Source organism: Ostrea edulis, chromosome 4, assembly GCF_947568905.1.
Source record: "Ostrea edulis chromosome 4, xbOstEdul1.1, whole genome shotgun sequence".
Taxonomy (NCBI): Eukaryota; Metazoa; Mollusca; class Bivalvia; order Ostreida; family Ostreidae; genus Ostrea; species Ostrea edulis.
Window position 1 is genome coordinate 61,976,239 of NC_079167.1, and position 21,867 is coordinate 61,998,105.

Genomic DNA, 21,867 nt, shown 5'->3' on the forward strand with positions numbered 1-21,867 from the left:
ACAAATTCTGATTTTGTTCATAATTAATTGAAGTTATAAATAATAATACAGAAAATAATTGTGGCATTTTCTTTTCACACTCTGAGAACAGCTTCGCCAGAATGTAGTCCAGAGATTTACACTACTGAAATTTTTTTTTATTGAGCATGCTGTATATGTTCATTTCTGAAATGTTTTAACAGTCATATTTGTAACAAAATTAAACCATTTATAAAAAATATACGGCTGCCATATTCTTTAATTGATGTAGTTTGGGGACTGTTCCTTACAAAGTTGATGGTAATCTGATGTTAGAAAAAAAAATTATATTGTCCATAAATTTTTTGATGACCCTTGTAAATGATTATGTTCTCTACATTTTTTTCAGGAATGTGAAATTGATATTTAACAAGACTGAGCATGGTTTTTTTTTGTGTCTGATTTAGAATTCTCTGCGGTATGACTTGCTGAGTGATGGCTCAACAGACTCTATCAGGGCTCTGATGTATTTCACAATTGATCCCAGCAGTGGTTATTTTTACGTAGCTAAATCATTGATGGATGACACAACAAAACCTAGTGAATATAAAGTAAGTTGCTCTTGGTAAAAAGAAAATACTTCACAATACATTATCAGTAAGATAAGAAAAAATTAGGATCTTTCATATTCAGCATAGACAAATCTTTTCTGAATCCATTGACAGATGAAAGTACGAGTTCGGGACCAGGAATATTCTGCTTATGAGAAAAAGGCAGAGGCTAATGTTAAAGTCATTGTGAACAGAAATCGTCAATCCCCATTCTTCACAGGCACTTACGCAAGAGACATCTCTGAAAATACAGCTGTTACGACATCTTTGATACAAGTTTCTGCCCAAGACAATGACATGCAGGTATGTACATGAGAATGATACCATTATAATTTCATTGTTGTTGGTAGTACAGATTACACAAAATTTTGCATTTTAAAGATTTTTTAGTTGCTTTTAGTTTGCTATTTAAATATTCTGCTGTAATTAAGAAAAGAAATTGATGTATACATTGCAGTTCACAAGTTTCATAAGATATGAGACGACAGGATTTGGATCAGCACCATATTTATTCTATTTATCACCTACCAATGGGTCAATATATGTGCAGAGTGATCTCCGATCTGAGAAAAATGTCTTCTCATACACCGTAAGTTTCCAACGAATGCTCTCTAATTACCTGCATTAGCATGACTTCACTTTTATCAATCCAAGCATCTTTGTTGGTTAAAGATTAAGACTTTGGTGAAAATGAAATGTAAAATTAAGCTTTCACTTTAAATTCTTTTTATTGACAGCTGCAAGTGCAAGCCTATGATGTAGCATATCCCAATGATAGGGCCACAACCAATGTGACTATTACAATCAGACGTAATGAAAATTCACCAGTGTTTGATAAATTCACGTACTCTGCCAACATTAGTGAAAACACTGCCCTGAATGTCGTGGTTCTGCGTCTAAATGCCACGGACAGAGACACCGGGGTAAAGCCTAACAATCTGTATTATAAAACTGATGATTGAGTGTAGTTCAGAAATCTAATGGTTCTTTCAATTACAATAATCTGCTTTAGATATTACATTTTTGAAATTTCTCTGCACACAGGACAGAATAACATACGGGTATGGTGGTTCCACTCCTCTTCCATTTTCTCAGTACTTCCAACTAAGTCCCAACACAGGAATAATCACAGTTGGTAGGGACTTAACCGCAGACACACAGACAACATACACGGTGAGTCTGCAAGTCCTGAAATCACAAGAATTTCAAATCTGCGTATCTATCCCTGAATTCAGTATAAACTAGACTGCAAAGTTACAGTACCATGTGTATTTTACTTTGCAAAGAGATTTTACATGAAAAGTTTTGGAAGTTTAAATGAGATACTTCTGCATTTGTTTGGTCTTTAACATCATCTTTACAGTGTATTGTCATCACTTTGCAGGTCACAGTTTTTGCAAATGACAATAGCAACCCAGCTAAGAGCACTGCAGTGTTAGTGGTAATTTCGGTGTTCCGTGATCGATCAGTTCCACAGTTTTCTCTCGGGAATCAGACCATCACCGTGTCGGAAAACACTGCGATTGGAACATCAGTAGCAACAGTGGCTGCAAGTGACGCCGATAAAGTGGCAAGTATTTCATAATCTATACGAGATAATTGAGTTTGAATTTAAAAACTCTAGGAAGTTTAGACAATTTCAGTATGCTTTAGTAAAGTCAAGCTGAGATTATTCCATGCGCCGATAAAGAAAATAAATACTGCATTTAAGGGGAAAGATTAGCCCTTTGACCAGATTGCAAAGCGGTTATGATGTAGGAATGGACAATGTCTCTGTAACTGCACTGTCTGAGGGGTGAACAATTGGCATTTTAAAAGTTGACTTATTGGATTCAATGATCTCATCTTAGCCTAAATATTCAGGCTTCATGCAAATAGCATTGCTTTCTTATTTTTTAATCCATAGATGAACCTCATTGAGATCTTTTATAAAGCATATGCACATGAATTGTAGCAAATATGACGTATATAAAGACAATTTCATAAATAAGCTGATGATAAGCAGCTTATGCTCTGTAATCAGATGAGCCGTTACAGCTTATGCTAGGTAAACGGATGAGCTAGCTGTTACAGCTTATACTTTGTAAGCGGATGAGCTGTTATAGCTTCTTATAATCAGATAAGCTGTTATAGCTTATTATAATCAGATAATGAGCTGGTACAGCTTATTATAATCAGATGTGCTGGTACAGCTTATCATAATCAGATGATCGGGCACAGCTTATTTTAATCAGATGAGCTGATGATATGCAGTTTCTGCTCTGTAAGCAAATGAGCTGTTACAGCTTATGCTAAGTAAACGGGTGAGCTAGCTGTTACAGCTTATGCTTTGTAAGCGGATGAGCTGTTATAGCTTATTATAATGAGATGAACTGGTAAAACTTATTATAATCAGATGAGCTGGTACAGCTTATTATAATGAGATGAGCTGGTACAGCTTATTATAATCAGATGAGCTGGTACAGCTTATTATAATCAGATGAGATGGTACAGCTTATTTTAATGAGATGAGCTGGTACAGCTTATTATAATCAGATGAGATGGTACAGCTTATTATAATCAGATGAGATGGTACAACTTATTGTAATCAGATGAGCTGGTACGGCTTATTATAATCAAGCTTATTATAATTAGATAGCTTATGTTCAGTAAGAGAATGATCTGTTGCTACAGCAGGTGGCTTTGCTACACAGTCTATGCTCTTTAATACTTTTTGCTTCATGTGTTTTTGTTTATAGGGAGTCATTACCTATGAAGTGACAGGTGTGTACCCAGCTCCTAGTCTGTTTTCTGTTCATCCCACTAATGGTGTTGTTTCTGTGGCTAAAGACCTGCAGTTTGACGCTGTCCGATCAGACTCGGAGTACAAAGTAAGTATCTTTAGCTCTCACGACAGAAGGGAGTAACTTATTTTCACTCTGTAAAATTATAATAGATAAACTTTGCCAAAATTAAACACATTAAAATATTCTTTAAGAATATTTTTACTTGTTTTATATTGCAATCAGTACTTTATGTATATTAATGTTTTTCATGAACATAATTTTACAAAGAAAATGATGTAAGAATTTTTCCACTATTTTCAGCTGACAGTGGTGGCATATGATTCTTTCCGTCCCAACAAGAGGGCTTCTGCCACAGTCACCATTATTGTCACCAGGAATCCCAGTACACCCTCGTGGGATTTGCCTGCCTACACCACTACCATTCGAGAGGACCATCCACCATTCACATCCGTTGTACAAGTCACTGCCACAGATGCAGATCAGGAGGTATGCTTTATGTTTATATATACAGGTATATAGTCAAATATTTACATTCACTGAATCTTTACTCTTATATTTAATTTTCATACTGATGTTGCTTTCATCATTGACAATGAATGCATGCTTGCTGCAAACTAGTTTGATTCAGGTTTTTTTTATAACCACCTGTGTGTGTAATCAATACCAAATATGGGGTGTCATCAAGGTCAAATGGTGCGTTGGCTGTTCCGTTTAAAGTAACAAAATGGTCAATGACATGATATTTTGGTACTTAAATCTAGTTTTTTAAAAAGATACTTAAAAATATATCTATAAGCAATAAAATGTCTTTTTGTTGTTTTATTGAGTGGTGAAGATAGGAATCGTTACAGAAAAAATTTACATAATCTGCATTATTCTGCAATGCTAGCTACCTTCACCACCAAATAAGACAATAAAGAAAGACATTTTATTGTTTTATTTTCAGTTTCCCCAGCTGTCTAAAGGCCAGTGAGAGTTAAAGCCATTACTTGACTTTTGTTTTTGATCTGGTGACAATATCTGAAATCAGTTACTTCAGCTTTAAACCTTAATAACTCTCTCAATGTTCAATACCCACACTTTATACTTAGTACGAATGATCCCAAAGATCAGATGATACTTACCAGAGCAATCCAAATTCAAGAATGGTGTAATAATATGGCATAGGATATGGGATGAACCACTTTCCTTTGACCAAATAAAGGCATTTAGTTTCAATGCTAATAAGTTTGGAGTTTCAAATATTTTCATTATTTTTTTCTTGCAGGACAAAATCAGCTATGACATAGTGAATGAAATTGATGAGAGAGGTCTCAGCAGTGGACAGTCAGACAACTTCTACATAGACACAGACAATGGCAATATTTATCTGAAGACACCACTTTTGAATACTCCATATACCAGATTTATTGTAAGTACATTTAACAGATTATGTACAAATGCGTGTTGAAATTTCTTTCTCTTTTTTTAAAATTTCATTTTTTCCTAAGAAAGCAGTTAGTCCATTTGATGAAAATGTTACATCACTGTTAATATATCATCTTTGAGATATAAAATTGTTTTTCCTCTACAAGGCATTTCTTCCATTGTAGCTGACAGTTCAGGCTTGTGACGACGGTGTGCCCCACAAGTGTGCCAATACTACTGTAACAATCAACATCAGTCAAGACAAAGATGCACCAGTATTTTCCAATCCTCCCTTCATCACAACAATTAATGAAAATTATGTTGTGGGACAGCAAGTTATAGTTGTGAGGGCAATTGATTCTAATCCATTGGTGAGTGCCTATTTAGAAACTAGCAAACAGGAAGAAAGAATTTATTCACTAGTAAAAATGGAAATCTAATACTGTGCATGAACTCCTCAACTTATTTTTAATCCACTGGCTTCTTTAGAAGTGTTGTTACAAATAAACTTCCTTCATTTCCGTTTAAGTCATTTCCTCTTTTATCTTGAGTCAATGTCAAATGAGTGTTTTACTTATGATTATTGTTACACCATTTGCAGGCAGGATAATAAATGTTAACCATGTTTTAATAGTCAGTGATGATATATAAAGGGAAAACAAAATCCAAAACATCTATATTAATGGGCATTTTCAAGATGCAAATCAGTCATAAATACACAGAATATACCAATTTCATGAAATTTATTGCAACATTTTTGGTTGTTTTTTTTGGGTTTTTTTTATTCATTGCATTATTGAATTGAATTTCATTAGAAATATGAAGATTAGCTTTGGGCAGAACACAGGAATGATTTTCTAAGATAAGAATAAATTGACCATAGATTTTCACAAATATCTACAGCATATTGATATTGAGCATCAACTGTCTAAGTCTTGAATGCATGCTATATCCATTGTTGGCTGAACTAGAGTAAACTTTATTGCCCAATGAATATTTTTAAAGGAGTCCAGTATATGAGGAAGATTTCAGTGACTGCAATGTAATCTGGTTGTGCTGTAATAGGGAAGTTCCGAGTTCCCCAAGAGTTATTTCCCTTTGTCGAACTCTTCCGTAAATTATGACGTAAAATATTATAACAGTGGGTACATTTGCTAATTACTATCATTGTATTATTTCTTAAAAGATGATATCCAGAGTTTCTGAGACCATCCTATCTCAGGGAAAAGGCAACTTTAGTGAGTTTATGAGTATTGGATAACAAAATGGCTCAAACAAATATTGTTAATTGCCATCTTTTTTGGATAAAAGCGTCACTCAGGGAAACGAATAATGATTCAATAGCCAATTTGATGATCTTATTCAAACAAATTATGCTTGATATGGCCAGAATATGCATACCAGTGATTGATATAAACAAAAGTTATGCTTTTATTACATTTATCGTACGTAATCGTTATGTACAATGCCAGTCTACGATATAATGTATACATTGTGTACCCACCATACATCATAAAATGCGAAAGAGATCGACAAAGGGAAATAACTTTTGGGTAACTCGGAACTTGCATATTGTATTGTACGGTAAAACATGCGGGGGACAAACAATTTCTTTTGTTATCAAATGTAAATTATTATATCCAGTATGACCATAATGTGTTTTAAAACTGCAAGGAATAAAATTCACTTCACTACAAGCTTAAATTCATTATACATGTGTTAGCTTTTAACCTGTGTTTTACTGTACAATTGGCATATTGATAAATGTATCTACTTATAACACTAATGAATATTTACTGTATTACATGAGCAGGTTGGGACAGTAAGTAAAGTATCATTTCAGGACCAGATACGCATATTATACTCAATTATTATACACCATCAAAATATGTATTGAGTAGTTTACATTGACACCGTGGCAGTCATGTCGTGGAGCATTACTGGCTTCAAGCTTTTCTCCAGTTGCTTCAGGATATATGCTGTGTTCAACTCCCTGTATGTCAGACTTTAGAAATAAAAGCATTATGGGGTATTTGTTAAGTTCATGGGTCAGATGGTGAGAATTAGATTTCTGGATATTGGTTAATGGATGGTCAGTCAGTGGAGATGGGAATGCATGAAATTATGCTTCTTTTAAAAGAAATGAAAGCTGCATGAAGGTTGTGTGCATGATTGCTTTGGAATATAGAAATCTTAACAGACTCTTCATACAAATTTTGTTTTTGTAGATTCTGAAATAATCCAAAAATTGTAATGAATTTCATGTTTGAATGAATTACATGTTGTAAATTATCTGTTTGAATGAATTATATGCTGTAAACTATTTCTTTTATGAAAATGATTGAACCGTATTTTGATAGAAATATATTTTTATACATGCCACTAAGTCTTTAATAGGGTTGAAGTACATTTCCTGGTGCTAGCTTTAGACATCTTGTCTGACCAATTTTATTATTACTGACTGGTGCACATGTATTCTCATCCCCCATATATTTTTCAGAAGTCTTTGGTTAGCCACTTCGTTTACCCCAGCCTTATAATCAGTTACATGTATAATTTATTATTCAATTCATTACTAGAAGTTTGATGATTTGCTCCCCCTGCTTTCAGAAATGTTCCTTCTAGCAAAGACTGCATTTTCTTTTATTTGTTTACTCTATAATTTCTATATGTACAGAAGCATCCCTTCAACAAGAACAGCATTTATCAATATACCACTTTTAAATTTTTTAAAACTTACAGCGAATTACAAAACACCGGTTGAGTTTTCTATTGCCTGCTGGATTGATCAATAGACTTTACAATTTGGTCAGCCAAGAATCACATTTGGTCTGAATTTAGGTCACAAAGTTACTCAAGCGTAGATTGCTTTTACAGGTAAATCTGAGTTGATTTCAGTGTCTTTTGCAGCTATTTCCCTAAATTTTTTTTTAAAAAGTGAATATCAATTAAAATCAAATTTGATTATATTTCTCTCAAATTTACATTTGATTACTTTAACATGTTTAAGTAAAAAAAAAAGTTGCACTCTCTTTCTCTTTCATATTTGAAACATTATTTCTAGTCTTTCTAAATCAATAAATCTGGAATAAAATCAAATTTGATTATATTTCTCTTTCAAAAATACTTTTGATTACTTTAGTAAAGAAAAGGGTGCATTCTCTCTCTCTCTCTCTCTCTCTCTCTCTCTCTCTCTCTCTCTCATAATTTTTTTAATTATTTATTAAATTGAACTTTACTAAACTCTCACCAATTTCACTTTAGAAATTTTCATTAGACATCTCACAAAGTGTCCACATGTACCATTCATCTGTTTGTCAATCTATATTTGAGGTCAGTCCATGATTCATATCACACAAAGAAAACTTCCAGAATACTCTTCTATTGTTACTCACGGTTTCTGACCAATAGAATTCATGTTATTTTAGCTAAACCATTCAGGTTCAGTCTTCTATTGTTTAGTTATTCTATTTATAGTTTTCAGGGTTGGTTAGTGCACATCTACCTAGCAGTGTCTTTCTTTGGGAATTTTACAACACCTATTCAGCTTATAACCATGAAAAAAATAAGATGTGGAGATATTTTAGAAATGGAAAGGAAATTTCTGAAGAAACAAACAAAGAAATTATTGACCTATACAATGAGAAAAATTCTTTTACTGAAATAATCAGTAAAACTAGATGGGGTTATTGTCACTCACACTGAGAGAAAAAAGTTGTAAATTCTTTGTCATAACTGAATAACTCTGTGACCTAAATTCAGACCAAATGTGATACTTTGCTGACCAAATTGTACAGTATATTGATCAACCCAGCAAGCAATTGAAAACTCAACCGGTCTTTTGTAATTCGCTGTAAGAAAAAGTACCGAATTATTTAAAGACAAAAAAGATGTGCCAGAGTTTAGCATGACTGGTTATGATAAAACTGGTTATAACCAGAATTTCATGCAGCCATGTAGAATTCTGCTATGTTTTGAAATACAATTCCGCTTCATCCTGTCAGTCAATTTATGGTAACCATCTTTGTTGATGAACACATTGTATTGATTAACTTATAACCTGCACTTTTTGATTTTTCAGTCTTCCATTAGATACATGATGGAACCACCTGTAACGAGATACTTTGCTATTAATGAAGCAACTGGTAATATTACTGTTGCTAAGGCTCTGAACACTTCCTTAGAAACAACATTTCAAGTAAGCAAGCTTAATCTTAGTCTTTGACAACCTTCATTAAGTCATACAACATGACATTGTATACAATTGACAATAGATATGGTTATTGAAAACATTTGTGGTTTTTATTGCTGTTTATATATAGAACATTTAATTTCTTTGTATTATTTTTAGTAGTTTTTTCTTCCTGCACAAGTCTTTATTTTTTTTTTTAAAGCAGCATATATCTTCTACATGTATGTTCATACAATCTCATTTAATCCTTCTTCAGCAAGACAAGATAGAATACAATGAATACATACAGGCCGATCGCCTATCATTTTTATTTAAGCAGAACACGAGGAAGATTTGTTGAAAGTAATTTCTTGCTTTTGGTTTTCATAGTTCAAAATTTCCACCTATGACAGTGGCGAGCCTCAGTACAAGTCTACTGCTGATGTGACTATCTTTGTTATCCGTAATCTGAATGCCCCTCGGTTCCTGCAAACTCCTTACAGTAAGCTGCTGGATCAGAATGCTAACTATGGATCAGTGGTTTTCAACACCACAGCTATGGATGATGATGGGGTATAACTAACACTAATCAGCATGTCAAGAGAAAACAAGAAATTCATATGCCCAAGTTGTGAAATTCCATTTCAAGTAATAGAGAACATGAAATTAAAGATATTTATAATGTTAAGAAATACCTGTCTCTCGTTTTCGGGAAAGCATTTACTAGTAATTAATATATTTCATCTGGAATTTCTGTGTGAATTTTCAGGACATTCTCCGATATACCATGACGGGTAATCCCCAGGCTGAAGTGCTGACGTACTTTGGAATTGACCCTGATGATGGTGTTATCTATCTCAGAGAGTTACTGACTAGTCCACCAAGACAACAGTACCAGGTACTTTCTAGACTCATTTTATTGATTGATTGTATGTTGTTTAATGTCCATCTCCAGAATATTTCTCTCATATGGAGAAGTTACCATTGCCGGTGAAGGGCTGCAAAATTTAGGCCTATGCTCAGTGCGTACAGCCTTTGAGCAGCGAGGGATCTTTATCATGCCACACCTGCTGTGACATGGGGCCTCGGTTTTTGCAGTCTCATCCGAATGACCAGCCCATTTAGTTGCCTCTTACAACAAGCAAGGGGTACTGAGGACCTATTCTAACCCGGATCCCCACGGGAATAAGACTCATTTTATAATCCGGAAGCCTTACTTGTGAGAGAAAGAAGAAGAAAAAATGGAAACATTTATTAATGATTTTAAGAAACGTATTTTCATGTCTATCCAAATCTTATCAGTCATATAATTTTTATAGTAAAACCCCTAAGTCACTCTTTAAGAGTTTTGAAGTAAATCATGAGAATATCTAATAATGTCACAACATGTTTCGTTGCAGTTATTTGTGTTTGCCAGAGATCAGCGCCCTGTAAATGAAAAAACAGGCACTGCAACAGTGACTGTCAATATTGACTTTGATGCTGCCCCCCGCTATCTTGATAATCTCCCTTATACGCACGCCATGCAGGAATCAGCAGCTATCAATTCAACTGTAAAACAACTGAGAGGAGAGGACACTGACCTCAAGGTAGATACCGTTCAAAAGTCTGAACAAACAGACCTCAAGGTAGATAGATACCGCTCAAAAGTCTGAACAAACCGACCTCAAGGTAGATAGATACCGTTCAAAAGTCTGAACAGACCTCAAGGTAGATAGATACCGTTCAAAAGTCTGAACAAACCGACCTCAAGGTAGATAGATACTGTTCAAAAATCTGAACAAACAGACCTCAAGGTAGATAGATACCATTCAAAAGTCTGAACAAACCGACCTCGAGGTAGATAGATACCGCTCAAAAGTCTGAACAAACCGACCTCAAGGTAGATAGATACCGTTCAAAAGTCTGAACAAACCGACCTCAAGGTAGATAGATACCGCTCAAAAGTCTGAACAAACAGACCTCAAGGTAGATAGATACTGTTCAAAAGTCTGAACAAACAGGACCCAAAGTGGTCAGTGATTTTATGATTGAAGATAATACACCAGTTAAGGTCTTTGTGTTGATGTGAATAATCTACTGATATTTGATCATTGCTGTGTAAAATGAAATCTTCTGTCTCTGCAAGGAAAAAACCTCCTTTTCCCTATTAACAATTCTATTTTGACATGGATCAGGAGTATAAAATTCAATTTGTCAGTACTTCAACAGCTTTATCTTTAAATTTGATGTCTCATTTTGAAGTTTGTTATTGGTAAAACCTGCATAAGATGAAGTGGTATCATTCCCTGGTAATCTTTTGATCTTTCTTTGTAGGGCAATCTGACATATGAGGCCATTGGAGTGTATCCAGCTGAAGATTACTTTAGAGTTGACCCATCCACTGGATTAGTCAGCTTAATTAGGGACCTGAAGTCGGATTCATCCGGATTACAGACCTACATAGTAACTCATGTCTTATTTTGGTTCATTGTCAGACAAAATGATGTTTGTATGCTAGCTGTTTTAATTTTGTACAATGATGGATATACAGTGGAACCTCGTTTTATGTTCCACTTTTATTATGTTGGACATCATATTACGTTGGAATTTTAAAAGACAAAACCATTTCTAATCAAACCTATGTAATATAAACATGTTTTTTACAATGTCTCAAGATTCTGTAATTCAGTATTACATAGTTTTAAAAAAGTGTGAAATGAGCCATTCTCTCGAGGATTGCCTCCGGCTGTCATTGTGCACATTTCTTCGTCTGATAGGGATAGTTCTCGCACGGATTACCTCCGGCTGTCATTGTGCACATTTCTTCGTCTGATAGGGATAGTTCTCGCACGGATTACCTCCGGCTGTCAGTGTGCACATTTCTTCGTCTGATAGGGATAGTTCTCGCACGGATTACCTCCGGCTGTCAGTGTGCACATTTCTTCGTCTGATAGGGATAGTTCTCGCACGGATTACCTCCGACTGTCAGTGTGGACATTTCTTCGTCTGATAAGGATAGTTCTCGCATGGATTACCTCCGGCTGTCAGTGTGCATATTTCCTAGTCTGTTTGGGGATTAATAACACTTTGCTGATCACTCTTTATCAGATCTAGCAGAGTCAATACAGGCAAATACCTCGAATCAAAGTCATTGATAAATAATCGGTGTTTATTTATGAATTGCACTTGTTAATCTTTATGAAATTTACCGCAATGGACAGCGTGGGTATTAGAAATAATTAAAATGATATCAAACTTCAGTCACATTATCACAGCTTGGATAAACTCTTCATTGACACCGGAAACAAACATTGTATTTCTGGTAAACTTGTATGATTGGTGGGGGTTCCTGCAGGTACTAAAGTCAAGGCACACTGATCACAAATTAAAAGCAGTTTGTCTACAAGCACCAGTACAAAACATCTGCCATTTACACAGCATCTCGTGTGTATCACATGTGTCTATAGTAAAGCATGTGAGGTGTTGATCCTATTGTTTGATAAACACTACAATTGTATGTTGAACATTTTTGTTTTAAGGACATACACGGCTTTTCTCAATGATAAATAATTTTTCGTTACATTTCACTTAGTACAATTCATTTGCATTCTATCTCATTTCTACAAAAAATCTTTAGGTATATTACCATGTCTAATTCAATAGTTAGCGTATTGTGATAGTTCCTGGTTGTTGCAAGTAAAAATGTAAAGTCAGCTCTTAAATGAAGGTATCAAACCCGAGATTTGGTGATTTACCACTGAGCTACCCAGAGCAATATACAAGGTCTGGTGATATTACAACAATATAAAATTTCAACCTATTTCAGAAAACATACAAGAACTCTTCATATCGAGGAGATGAAAAAATTATTTTAGAGAAAATGTTAGAAAAGTTACATATGTCCTTAAAAATAAAGATAAGAGCTAAGGGCTGTTCCAGAAATGACCAAATGGGGGGGTCGGGCGGCAAATGATATTTTTTTGTGTGGGTGGTCGTATTTTTTCATATTTTAATTGGTCCGTGGTGGGATTGTTAATAAAATATTTATTGTGGGTAGTTTCTATTGTTTTATTTTGTGCTACGTGGGTGTTGAGTTTTCAGAATATTTTTATTGTCGCTCTTGTCGTGTTGGTTACAAAACGTCGGAGGGAAAATTGAAAACGTGCTTTCGAAATGCTGCTTTCGAAATCGAAAGTAACATAGAACTATTCGAGTTGTCGCTCTTTGCAGCGCATAATTTTCCATTACGACACTCTTCAAATTAGAGGCGCGTTTAATAGGGTCCCTTTGGACGTGATGGCGGCGAACTCTGTTCTGTAGATTATTACAGTTTACAGTGCATCGATTTTGGGAATATTTTGAAACCAATAGGTATTCCGTTTTCTAATAAAAATAGGCAAACCTTAGTTGATTTATACGAGGGTACCGATACGTTATATTTATCAGTCGGTGTGATGGTGATATAGAGGCCTCCGGGCGCGGGCTCCATTAGAAGACGAACGATTCGTGGAAAAACATATCCATACCCATTTCATGATAATAGCATCGTTTGGACTCCCAATCTTTCCAACATTCCCGCCATAGATGCCTTTGATTGTTGATGTGACATCGTTTCTTCAGAACTACTGTGATACAATGTCGCACAGGCATTACCGCGTCATTGACTAGAATGTTTGTCCAGAAAACCTCGCGAGATTTGTACCGTTTTCATTTTTAAAAATATTTTTGTGGTGGGTCTGGTTAGTTCTTTTTTTTTTATTAGATGGGTCATTGTAAAATGAGTTTATTAATTTGATGGGTCATGGGGTAATTTTTTATTTTTTTTTATGGGTGCTTGGTATATACAAAAGGTGCCTCCCGACCCCCCCATGTATTTATTTCTGGAATAGCCCTAATTAAAGTTATTGATAAAAACGATGTTTTCTTGTTTACAATTTGATGTACAAATTTTTAGTGTAAACAAGCTCTTGGGTAAAATTTGTATGAATACATTATATATAATAAAGTAGCAGAAGTTAAAGAATTTGTTAGAAAACCAAAATGTGTTATAAATGTACACTACACTAGTGATAAAGCAAAGAGGGAATTAGTCGTGAAGAAACTGACATTTAAGATAGGCTGTAAATAAGCTCAGGTGTGAAACACAAAGAAATATTCACACACACCCTTATTTTTGAGAATACAATTTCTAAGTGATGTTTCTGTTGGATTTCACTGGTAGCTCCTGATATTGATATTATGTTATTTTTTTGTAAAAAAAAAAAAAAAAAAAGAGAGAGAGAAACATAATAACGGGGTTCCACTGTATTGATTTGATTTTAACACTCATGGTTCTTTATATGTAATGTTAGAGAATATGATCCTAGATTCTTTGGCCAAAAATCATTTTATGGAAAGGAGATTGGTTCTTTTCTTTTTCATTAGCAAAATGCTCTCAACTGTAGCATGAATAAGTTTTTTCTGTTTTTCTTCAAAAGGCAGACTTTTCTCCCAAATTTCTTTTTAAAATTCTTAATTTTTGAACAGTTATTCTATTTTAAACAACACTGTAATTTTGAAATATTTTTTTCATACCACATTGCAATTGAGCATATATATACATGTATTTATCATTTAGCTATAAAATGTACTGTTAATTTTGTTTATAATTTTTGTTTGAATTGATGCAAATTCAAGTTATCTCCCTTTTTCATTCTGTGATGGTCTGATGAGTTTTCCTTGACAATCAAAAGAATATTTTTCGCATGCTTTCCGGTTAGTTTCTCTTTTATGGCGTTTTAAGGATAATTGTCTACATGCGTGCATGAATAATTTTACAGCTCCGCGTGGTGGTGTATGACTCGCTATATCCACGATTAAAAGCCACAGCAGATGTGCAAATCAGTGTCACCAGGAATCCATTCGCCCCGCAGTTTGTTCCATCAGCTGATTATCCTACAACAGTACAAGAAAATGTCACCTTAGGCTACCAAGTGTTAGACATTAATGCCCGGGATTTTGATAATGTGAGTGCAATCAGATACCAACTTATTTCCTCCAGTACAATTCAAACAGAAGCTTGGTTTATATTTCTACATTAAATGTCAGGGAAAGTCTTTTACTTTTGGAAATTTTATAAATCCTTACTAGCATGAAGCATATTTCTTACTTTGCTAAAGCATTATTTTAGCATATTTCTTATTTTGCTAAAGCATTATTTTATGGGTTTATGATTTATTAGGATCCCGTGACATATGAAATAGTACAATCCCAACCCACTGTTGGAGAAAATTATTTCTACCTCGACCCAAATTCTGGAGTTTTGACGACAAAGCGGTTGCTGACAGATGCTCCAGATAATTTCTATCAGGTAAGAGAACAGACATGATATTACTGAAGTAAACTTGTAGAAACTAGCCCTCTCATGGCTCCTCTAAAAGGAAGAACTTTCAAAGCAAGTGATTTTTTTCTAACAGCTGACAATCCAGGCCTCGGATGGCAGAGGTAGGGCTGCCAATGCGACAGCCAGAATCACCATTACTCGTATTCAAAGAGACCAAAGGCCATTCTTTGTCTCCACCCCAAACAAAACCATAACATTCAGAGAGCCAATCAACAACGTGGTCATCAATGTACAGGCACAAGATCCCAACCCAGTGGTAAAAGTTTGACTTTGTTATTTGATATGGACTATTCTAAGTTTTTTAGATTCCATTTTTAAACCATTTGAGCTAGAAGGATTGAGTTGTTTGTGTTTATTATGAAATGCAAGATACAATGTACTTTGAGTACCAAGAAGTAGGTTCACTTAAAGTCTTATTTGTCCCTAATTCTGAATGTAACGTTCAGCTGTGTGGATGTAACTATAAAGTATTTATATGAATTTGTTGTTAGGTAGTAGTATATGTAAGGAATCATGAATTTGCCATGCACAACATCACATAAACTTTAATATACATGGATTTTTCACCATTTTCTTCCAAGTTCGAAAAAATCAGCATTATTGTCATCAGTTTTGTTTCAGAAAGAATAGACTGCAATATTTACCGTGACCAAATTAAGTCGGTGTTGAAATATATTGGAAAATGAATTTTGCTGAACACATGCAACTCTTGATTTCTTTTTAGCTCACCTGAGCTGAAAGCTCAAGTGAGCTTTTCTGATCACCCGTATTCCGGCGTCCGTCCGTCCGTCTGTAAACTTTTCACATTTTCAACTTCTTCTCAACAACCACTGGGCCAATTTCAACCAAAGTTGGCACAAAACATCCTTAGGTAAAGGGAATTCTAAATTGTTAAAATAAAGGGCCAGGCCACCTTCCAAGGGGAGATAATCAAGAAAAGGTAAAAATAGGGTAGGGTCATTAAAAAATCTTCTTCTCAAGAACCACTGGGCCAGAAAAGATGAAATTTATAGATAAGCTTTATTAGGTAGTGCAGATTCTAAATTGTTAAAATCATGGCCCCCGGGGGTCGGATGGGGCCACAATAGGGGGTCAAAGTTTTACATACAAATATATAGGGAAAATCTTTAAAAATCTTCTTCTCAAGAACCACTGAGCCCGAAAAGCTGAGATTTATATGAAAGCTTCCTTATATAATGCAGATTCTAAATTGTTAAAATCACGGCCCCCGGGGGTCGGATGGGGCCACAATAGGGGGTCAAAGTTTTACATACAAATATATAGGGAAAATCTTTAAAAATCTTCTTCTCAAGAACCACTGAGCCCGAAAAGCTGAGATTTATATGAAAGCTTCCTTATATAATGCAGATTCTAAATTGTTAAAATCACGACCCCCGGGGGTCGGATGGGGCCACAATAGGGGGTCAAAGTTTTACATACAAATATATAGGGAAAATCTTTAAAAATCTTCTTCTCAAGAACCACTGAGCCAGAAAAGCTGAGATTTATATGAAAGCTTCCTGATATAATGCAGATTCTAAATTGTTAAAATCATGGCCCCTGGGGGTCGGATGGGGCCACAATAGGGGGTCAAAGTTTTACATACAAATATATAGGGAAAATGTTTAAAAATCTTCTTCTCAAGAACCACTGAGCCCGAAAAGCTGAGATTTATATGAAAGCTTCCTGATATAATGCAGATTCTAAATTGTTAAAATCATGGCCCCCGGGGGTCGGATGGGGCCACAATAGGGGATCAAAGTTTTACATACAAATATATAGGGAAAATCTTTAAAAATCTTCTTCTCAAGAACCACTGAGCCAGAATAACTGAGATTTATATGAAAGCTTCCTGATATAATGCAGATTCTAAATTATTAAAATCATGGCCCCCGGGGGTCGGATGGGGCCACAATAGGGGGTCAAAGTTGTTTTTTTTTGTTTTTTGTTTTTTTTTTGTTGTTGTTGTTTTTTTTTATATAGCGCAGATTCAAGTTCGTTAAAATCATGGACCCCGGAGATTGAATGGGGCCTCAAGGGGGGCATAAAAGTTTTACATACAAATTTATAGGAAAAATCTTTTAAAATCAACTTCTCAAGAACCACTGAGCCAGAAAAGCTGAGATTTATATGAAAGCTTCCTGATATAGTGCAGATTATAAATTGCTAAGATCATGGCCCCCCGGGGGTCGGATGGGGCCACAATAGGGGGTCAAAGTTTTACATACAAATATATAGGAAAAATCTTTAAAAATCTTCTTCCCAGAACCACTAAGCCAGAAAAGCTGAGATTTATATGAAAGCTTTCTGATATAGTACAGATTCAGGTTTGTTGAAATCATGCCCCCCTGGAGTAGGATGGGGCCACAATAGGGGAACAAAGTTTTACATACAAATGTATAGGGAAAATCTTTAAAAATCTTCTTCTCAAGAACCATTGGGCCAAAGAAGTTCATATTTACATGAAAGCTTTCTGACATAGTGTAGATTCAAGTTTGCAAAAACCATGGCCTCCAGGGGTAGGTTTGGGGCCATAATAGGGACTACGGTTTTACATGCAAATAGATATGGAAAATCTTCTGATATGGACCAAGGTGACTCAGGTGAGCGATGTGGCCCATGGGCCTCTTGTTTAAAAATGTACTTGAAGTTTTGTTAATTTTTCAGAAAAATGTAAAACATCGCAAGTAAATTAAGTTAGATATAAACAAATACTAATAAACACACCTTCTACTTTTTGTTAAATTCCTTGTACATCAAGCTAAATAGATGAAAACTTAAAGAACTTGTAAGAATATTTTACATATCCTTTTCATTAATATCAATAGGATATGCTCAAGACAAATTAAATAGATAGACAACTTTTTCAGGGATCCATCGTATATAAACTGGTGGGAATTTATCCAGCCCAGGATTTCTTTGCGGTGAACAATGCAACAGGAGCAGTAACAATCATTAGAGACCTTGCAACTGACAACTTTGAAACAATGCAATACACAGTGAGTTGTACCAGATTTATTATTGCATTTTAACAACTTATAAAACTCTATAAGATAAGTTTATTCCAATTTTGGGCCCAGAGGGCATAACAGTAAGATAGTTTATAAAGAAGGAAATTCAAAAAAGAAAGAAAGTTTACAACATTAACTACAGGTTACATATATACATATATATAAACAATCCATTTTATATTTATATGTCTTAAGCAATAAAGAATATATATATATATTCCTTGTTAAATACATGGTTTAGAAGTTGCCATCGTTTTGGTACAAAGAGTCCTGTGTACTTATGTTATCTACACTGGTTGTGGTGATGGATTTTTATGGCGTCGAGCTTTGCTCGAACGACATCTAGTCAGCGTGTACGACTGAATCAGCTGAAAAGTTTACGCGACCGAAGGTGTCAGACTATCGATGCTTCCGCGGAAAAATCCCGCGCTTTTTGTAATGGCGTATGAATATCTGTACTGTTTAATGATTTACGACATTTTAAAGTTGTTAATGAGAAACAAATGAAAATTATCACATTGATTTACTTTAACATATAAAAACTTTCACAAAAAATAAAAACAAATCAAATAAAAATTCCAATTTCAATGCGAACTACATTTGCAAAGTCACGTGATGTCTGAAACGATAGCGTGTCTAGACGAAAGATAGCGTGGGTTTTGTTTGTAAACATTGCGTGCTGTTGGCGAAATTTAAACTGAGAAATAGTGTATCGCGGATTATTTATGGTCATTATATTTTAGGGTAGGTAATGTTTATTTGACTGTAGCATTCTCAGTAGGGTATTAACGCATCTGTAGGTTTGCAAATCATTGGTCAACTCGGTATATAAACACTGGCACGTGTTAATGTTATTGTAAACAAACCAAGCGCGGAAGCATTCATTATTATAAGGCTTTCAAGTAAAGGTTTTTGTGGAGGTAAAAGTTACTGAATTAACAAATTTTTTTTTTAATCTGACTAGATTTTCATCTCTTGAGATGCTAGCAGTGATATATACTACAAATGGTCCATAGTTGTTTACATTGTTGCACATATTTCTTATTAAAATTTTGGTTTAAAACTTATTTCTTGTTTTTATTATGTTATCAACAAGTACATGCAATGCTTACAACTATTAAAAGGAGAGTTCTCACAACAGTTGACTTTTTCACTAAATATCTTAATGCACAAATTTTCAGTTCTTTGTGAATTACATCTGTGCCAAGGATTGTAGAGTACTCCCTTGGCTAGCAAAGATGTGTGAATAATTGAGAGCAATGGTTGATCACAAAAATCTTCATTATTTAATAACATTAGATATTGTAAATAATCCTTTGAAAAATATTCTGAAGAAATGAATGGAATTGTAAAAAAAATATATCTGTAATTGAATTTTTTTGTGAAAAGAGCTACTGTACAGATGTATTAGAAGCATTATTCCTGTATGAAGGATAAATATTCTTGGTATTGCTTGAATTCAAAGCTGTATGTGTGTTTTTAATACATGTACAGCTAATCTTCGTTATCGGGAATATGTAAATAGAGTTGCCAGTCCAAACCACTTCTTTTTTGTGTGTGTGTTATCCTTGTTATCGCAAATCCTTGGATATCTCAAATTTAATTTCAGTCCTGTTGAATTTGCAATAACAAGGTGTGACTGTAGTCAATGGCATCAAAATATTCACAGGTAGAAGACTCTCCATTGAGATTTATATAAAGCTATATCTACTCTGTGTACATACAATAAGGGATGAAGCATTGATAAACTGGACAGTACATAGTTTCATTATAATCTTTGCTTTCTTAGCACGACGCCATTGTGGCCCTTCAGGCCTTTGATTAATTGTCTAGATCTTGCACTTTAAACATTTCAAAAGGGTCAATGATACAAATGATTAATTGATTGAATATTGTTTTGATATTCCTCTCAAGACTATTTTACTCATATGGAGGCGTCACCATTGCCGGTGAAGGGCTTCAAAATTTAGGCCTATGCTCGACACTTGTGGCCTTTTCAAAATTTGAGTTAAGATCTCAGACTTAAGTCCAGGTTTTGACTTTAGTTTCTTTTGAGGTCTGGTTTTTTGCTATGAAAAATCCTAATCGTTAGAGTGAATTCTTGTTAATGTGTGTAATGTTGAAGACTTCATGCAACATTTAAGTTGCAGTTACTTGTGGCATGTTTACACCAAAGCATGAAACACTTGTGGTTTGAAGGATTTCATGGTGTGTAAAATTTTATTCGTGTAGAAAGTTTTGCACAGCAGGATACACTGCTTGCTATGCATTGTGTACACAATAAGAATATGTATGATCTCAAAATTTAGATACACATCTGAATAAGTATGATTTTAATCACTTTTATTCAGCTCCGACTTGAAGCATACGATTCTAACAACCCCAACTTGAGAGCAGAGGGATTGTCTTTCATTACTGTTATCAGAAACCCAGCCACTCCAAGATTTGAGGTTGTCAGTTATGACATGTCGATTGAAGAAACTCAGAATGTGGGCTTTGTTTTACTCACAATCAATGCAACAGATGATGATGGCGTGAGTTTTTTCACATTTGTATTTTGTTCTCGTGTAACTTTTAACTTGATGATCTAATTTCCTTTACCTTTTTTTAAGTGCACAAAAATATCATTAAATATTTTACCTTATTTGACATTTGTGGGTTTTTTTTTTTAATTGTAATAATTTGCAGACCTTCGAGAAAACAAAACTATGGTATGAAATAAAGTGATGGTATTTGACATAAATTCAGTTTTATTGAATAAAGAACTCTCAATTTCATAGATATAATATAATTCGAAAATTCTTTAAAATGTTAATAATTTTCCATATCCATCATAGGGATATCTGCCCAATAGGATAAGATAAAAAAAATTCTGATTTGTGTGTTTAATACAAACATTTTATAATTTGATATTTTTATTTACATTTCTTATAAAGGACCAAATTCTGTATGACGTTGTACAAGACAGCAATGGAATCAGTGCTAATGAATTCTTCTTGGTAAACAGAGAAAATGGGAAAATATATCTGATAAAGGATCTCGGACTCACCAACAAAAACGTATTCCCGGTAAGTAGTTCTTGGTGACTCAAGGCTTCTTATAGAAAGATTCTGCAAAGGTTTGAGCGTGTGAAAAATTACTGAGGACTCGCTTAATTAAAATCTATCATTCCCCAAATCTCTACTTCTAGGGGGAGAAGGGAGGGGGTAATGATTAAGAAATGTTAATCTAATGTATTTGTTTCTGCAATTTTGATGTATTTATTTTTAATTATTCATCAACAGTTTGATGTAAGAGCTCGTGACCAGGGTCGTCCAGAGAAGTTTGCCACAGCAAGAATTACGTTAAGTATAATCAGGGACAATGGTCCTCCAAATATGCAGAGAGAGTATTTCGCTGAAGTGCCTGAAACGGAACCTGTGAACCATGTTATTCCATTCTACTCTATAAGGGCTACAGACAACCCCAGGGTAAGAATTCGAAAACTCGGAGAAGTAATCTGATTACCAAAGGGTGGGGATGGTATATCCATGCTCCAACACTTTGTCTGGCAGCTGTA

General features: G+C 34.6%; 1 protein-coding gene across 1 annotated transcript in view; it reads left to right on the forward strand.

Annotated features, from left to right (window-relative positions):
• Positions 1–21,867, forward strand: part of LOC125671402 (uncharacterized) — a 139,343-nt gene that overhangs the window by 77,847 nt on the left and 39,629 nt on the right. The window contains exons 108-129 of the mRNA XM_056163272.1: positions 426–569; positions 684–872; positions 1,027–1,158; positions 1,307–1,492; positions 1,614–1,742; positions 1,954–2,139; positions 3,308–3,439; positions 3,656–3,841; positions 4,623–4,766; positions 4,948–5,133; positions 8,844–8,960; positions 9,324–9,506; positions 9,703–9,831; positions 10,334–10,522; positions 11,250–11,378; positions 14,735–14,920; positions 15,136–15,264; positions 15,371–15,553; positions 18,168–18,296; positions 20,660–20,842; positions 21,245–21,376; positions 21,593–21,778. Of these exons, the coding sequence (XP_056019247.1) occupies positions 426–569; positions 684–872; positions 1,027–1,158; positions 1,307–1,492; positions 1,614–1,742; positions 1,954–2,139; positions 3,308–3,439; positions 3,656–3,841; positions 4,623–4,766; positions 4,948–5,133; positions 8,844–8,960; positions 9,324–9,506; positions 9,703–9,831; positions 10,334–10,522; positions 11,250–11,378; positions 14,735–14,920; positions 15,136–15,264; positions 15,371–15,553; positions 18,168–18,296; positions 20,660–20,842; positions 21,245–21,376; positions 21,593–21,778 (3,489 nt within the window). The remainder of the gene's footprint in view (positions 1–425; positions 570–683; positions 873–1,026; positions 1,159–1,306; positions 1,493–1,613; positions 1,743–1,953; positions 2,140–3,307; positions 3,440–3,655; positions 3,842–4,622; positions 4,767–4,947; positions 5,134–8,843; positions 8,961–9,323; positions 9,507–9,702; positions 9,832–10,333; positions 10,523–11,249; positions 11,379–14,734; positions 14,921–15,135; positions 15,265–15,370; positions 15,554–18,167; positions 18,297–20,659; positions 20,843–21,244; positions 21,377–21,592; positions 21,779–21,867) is intronic.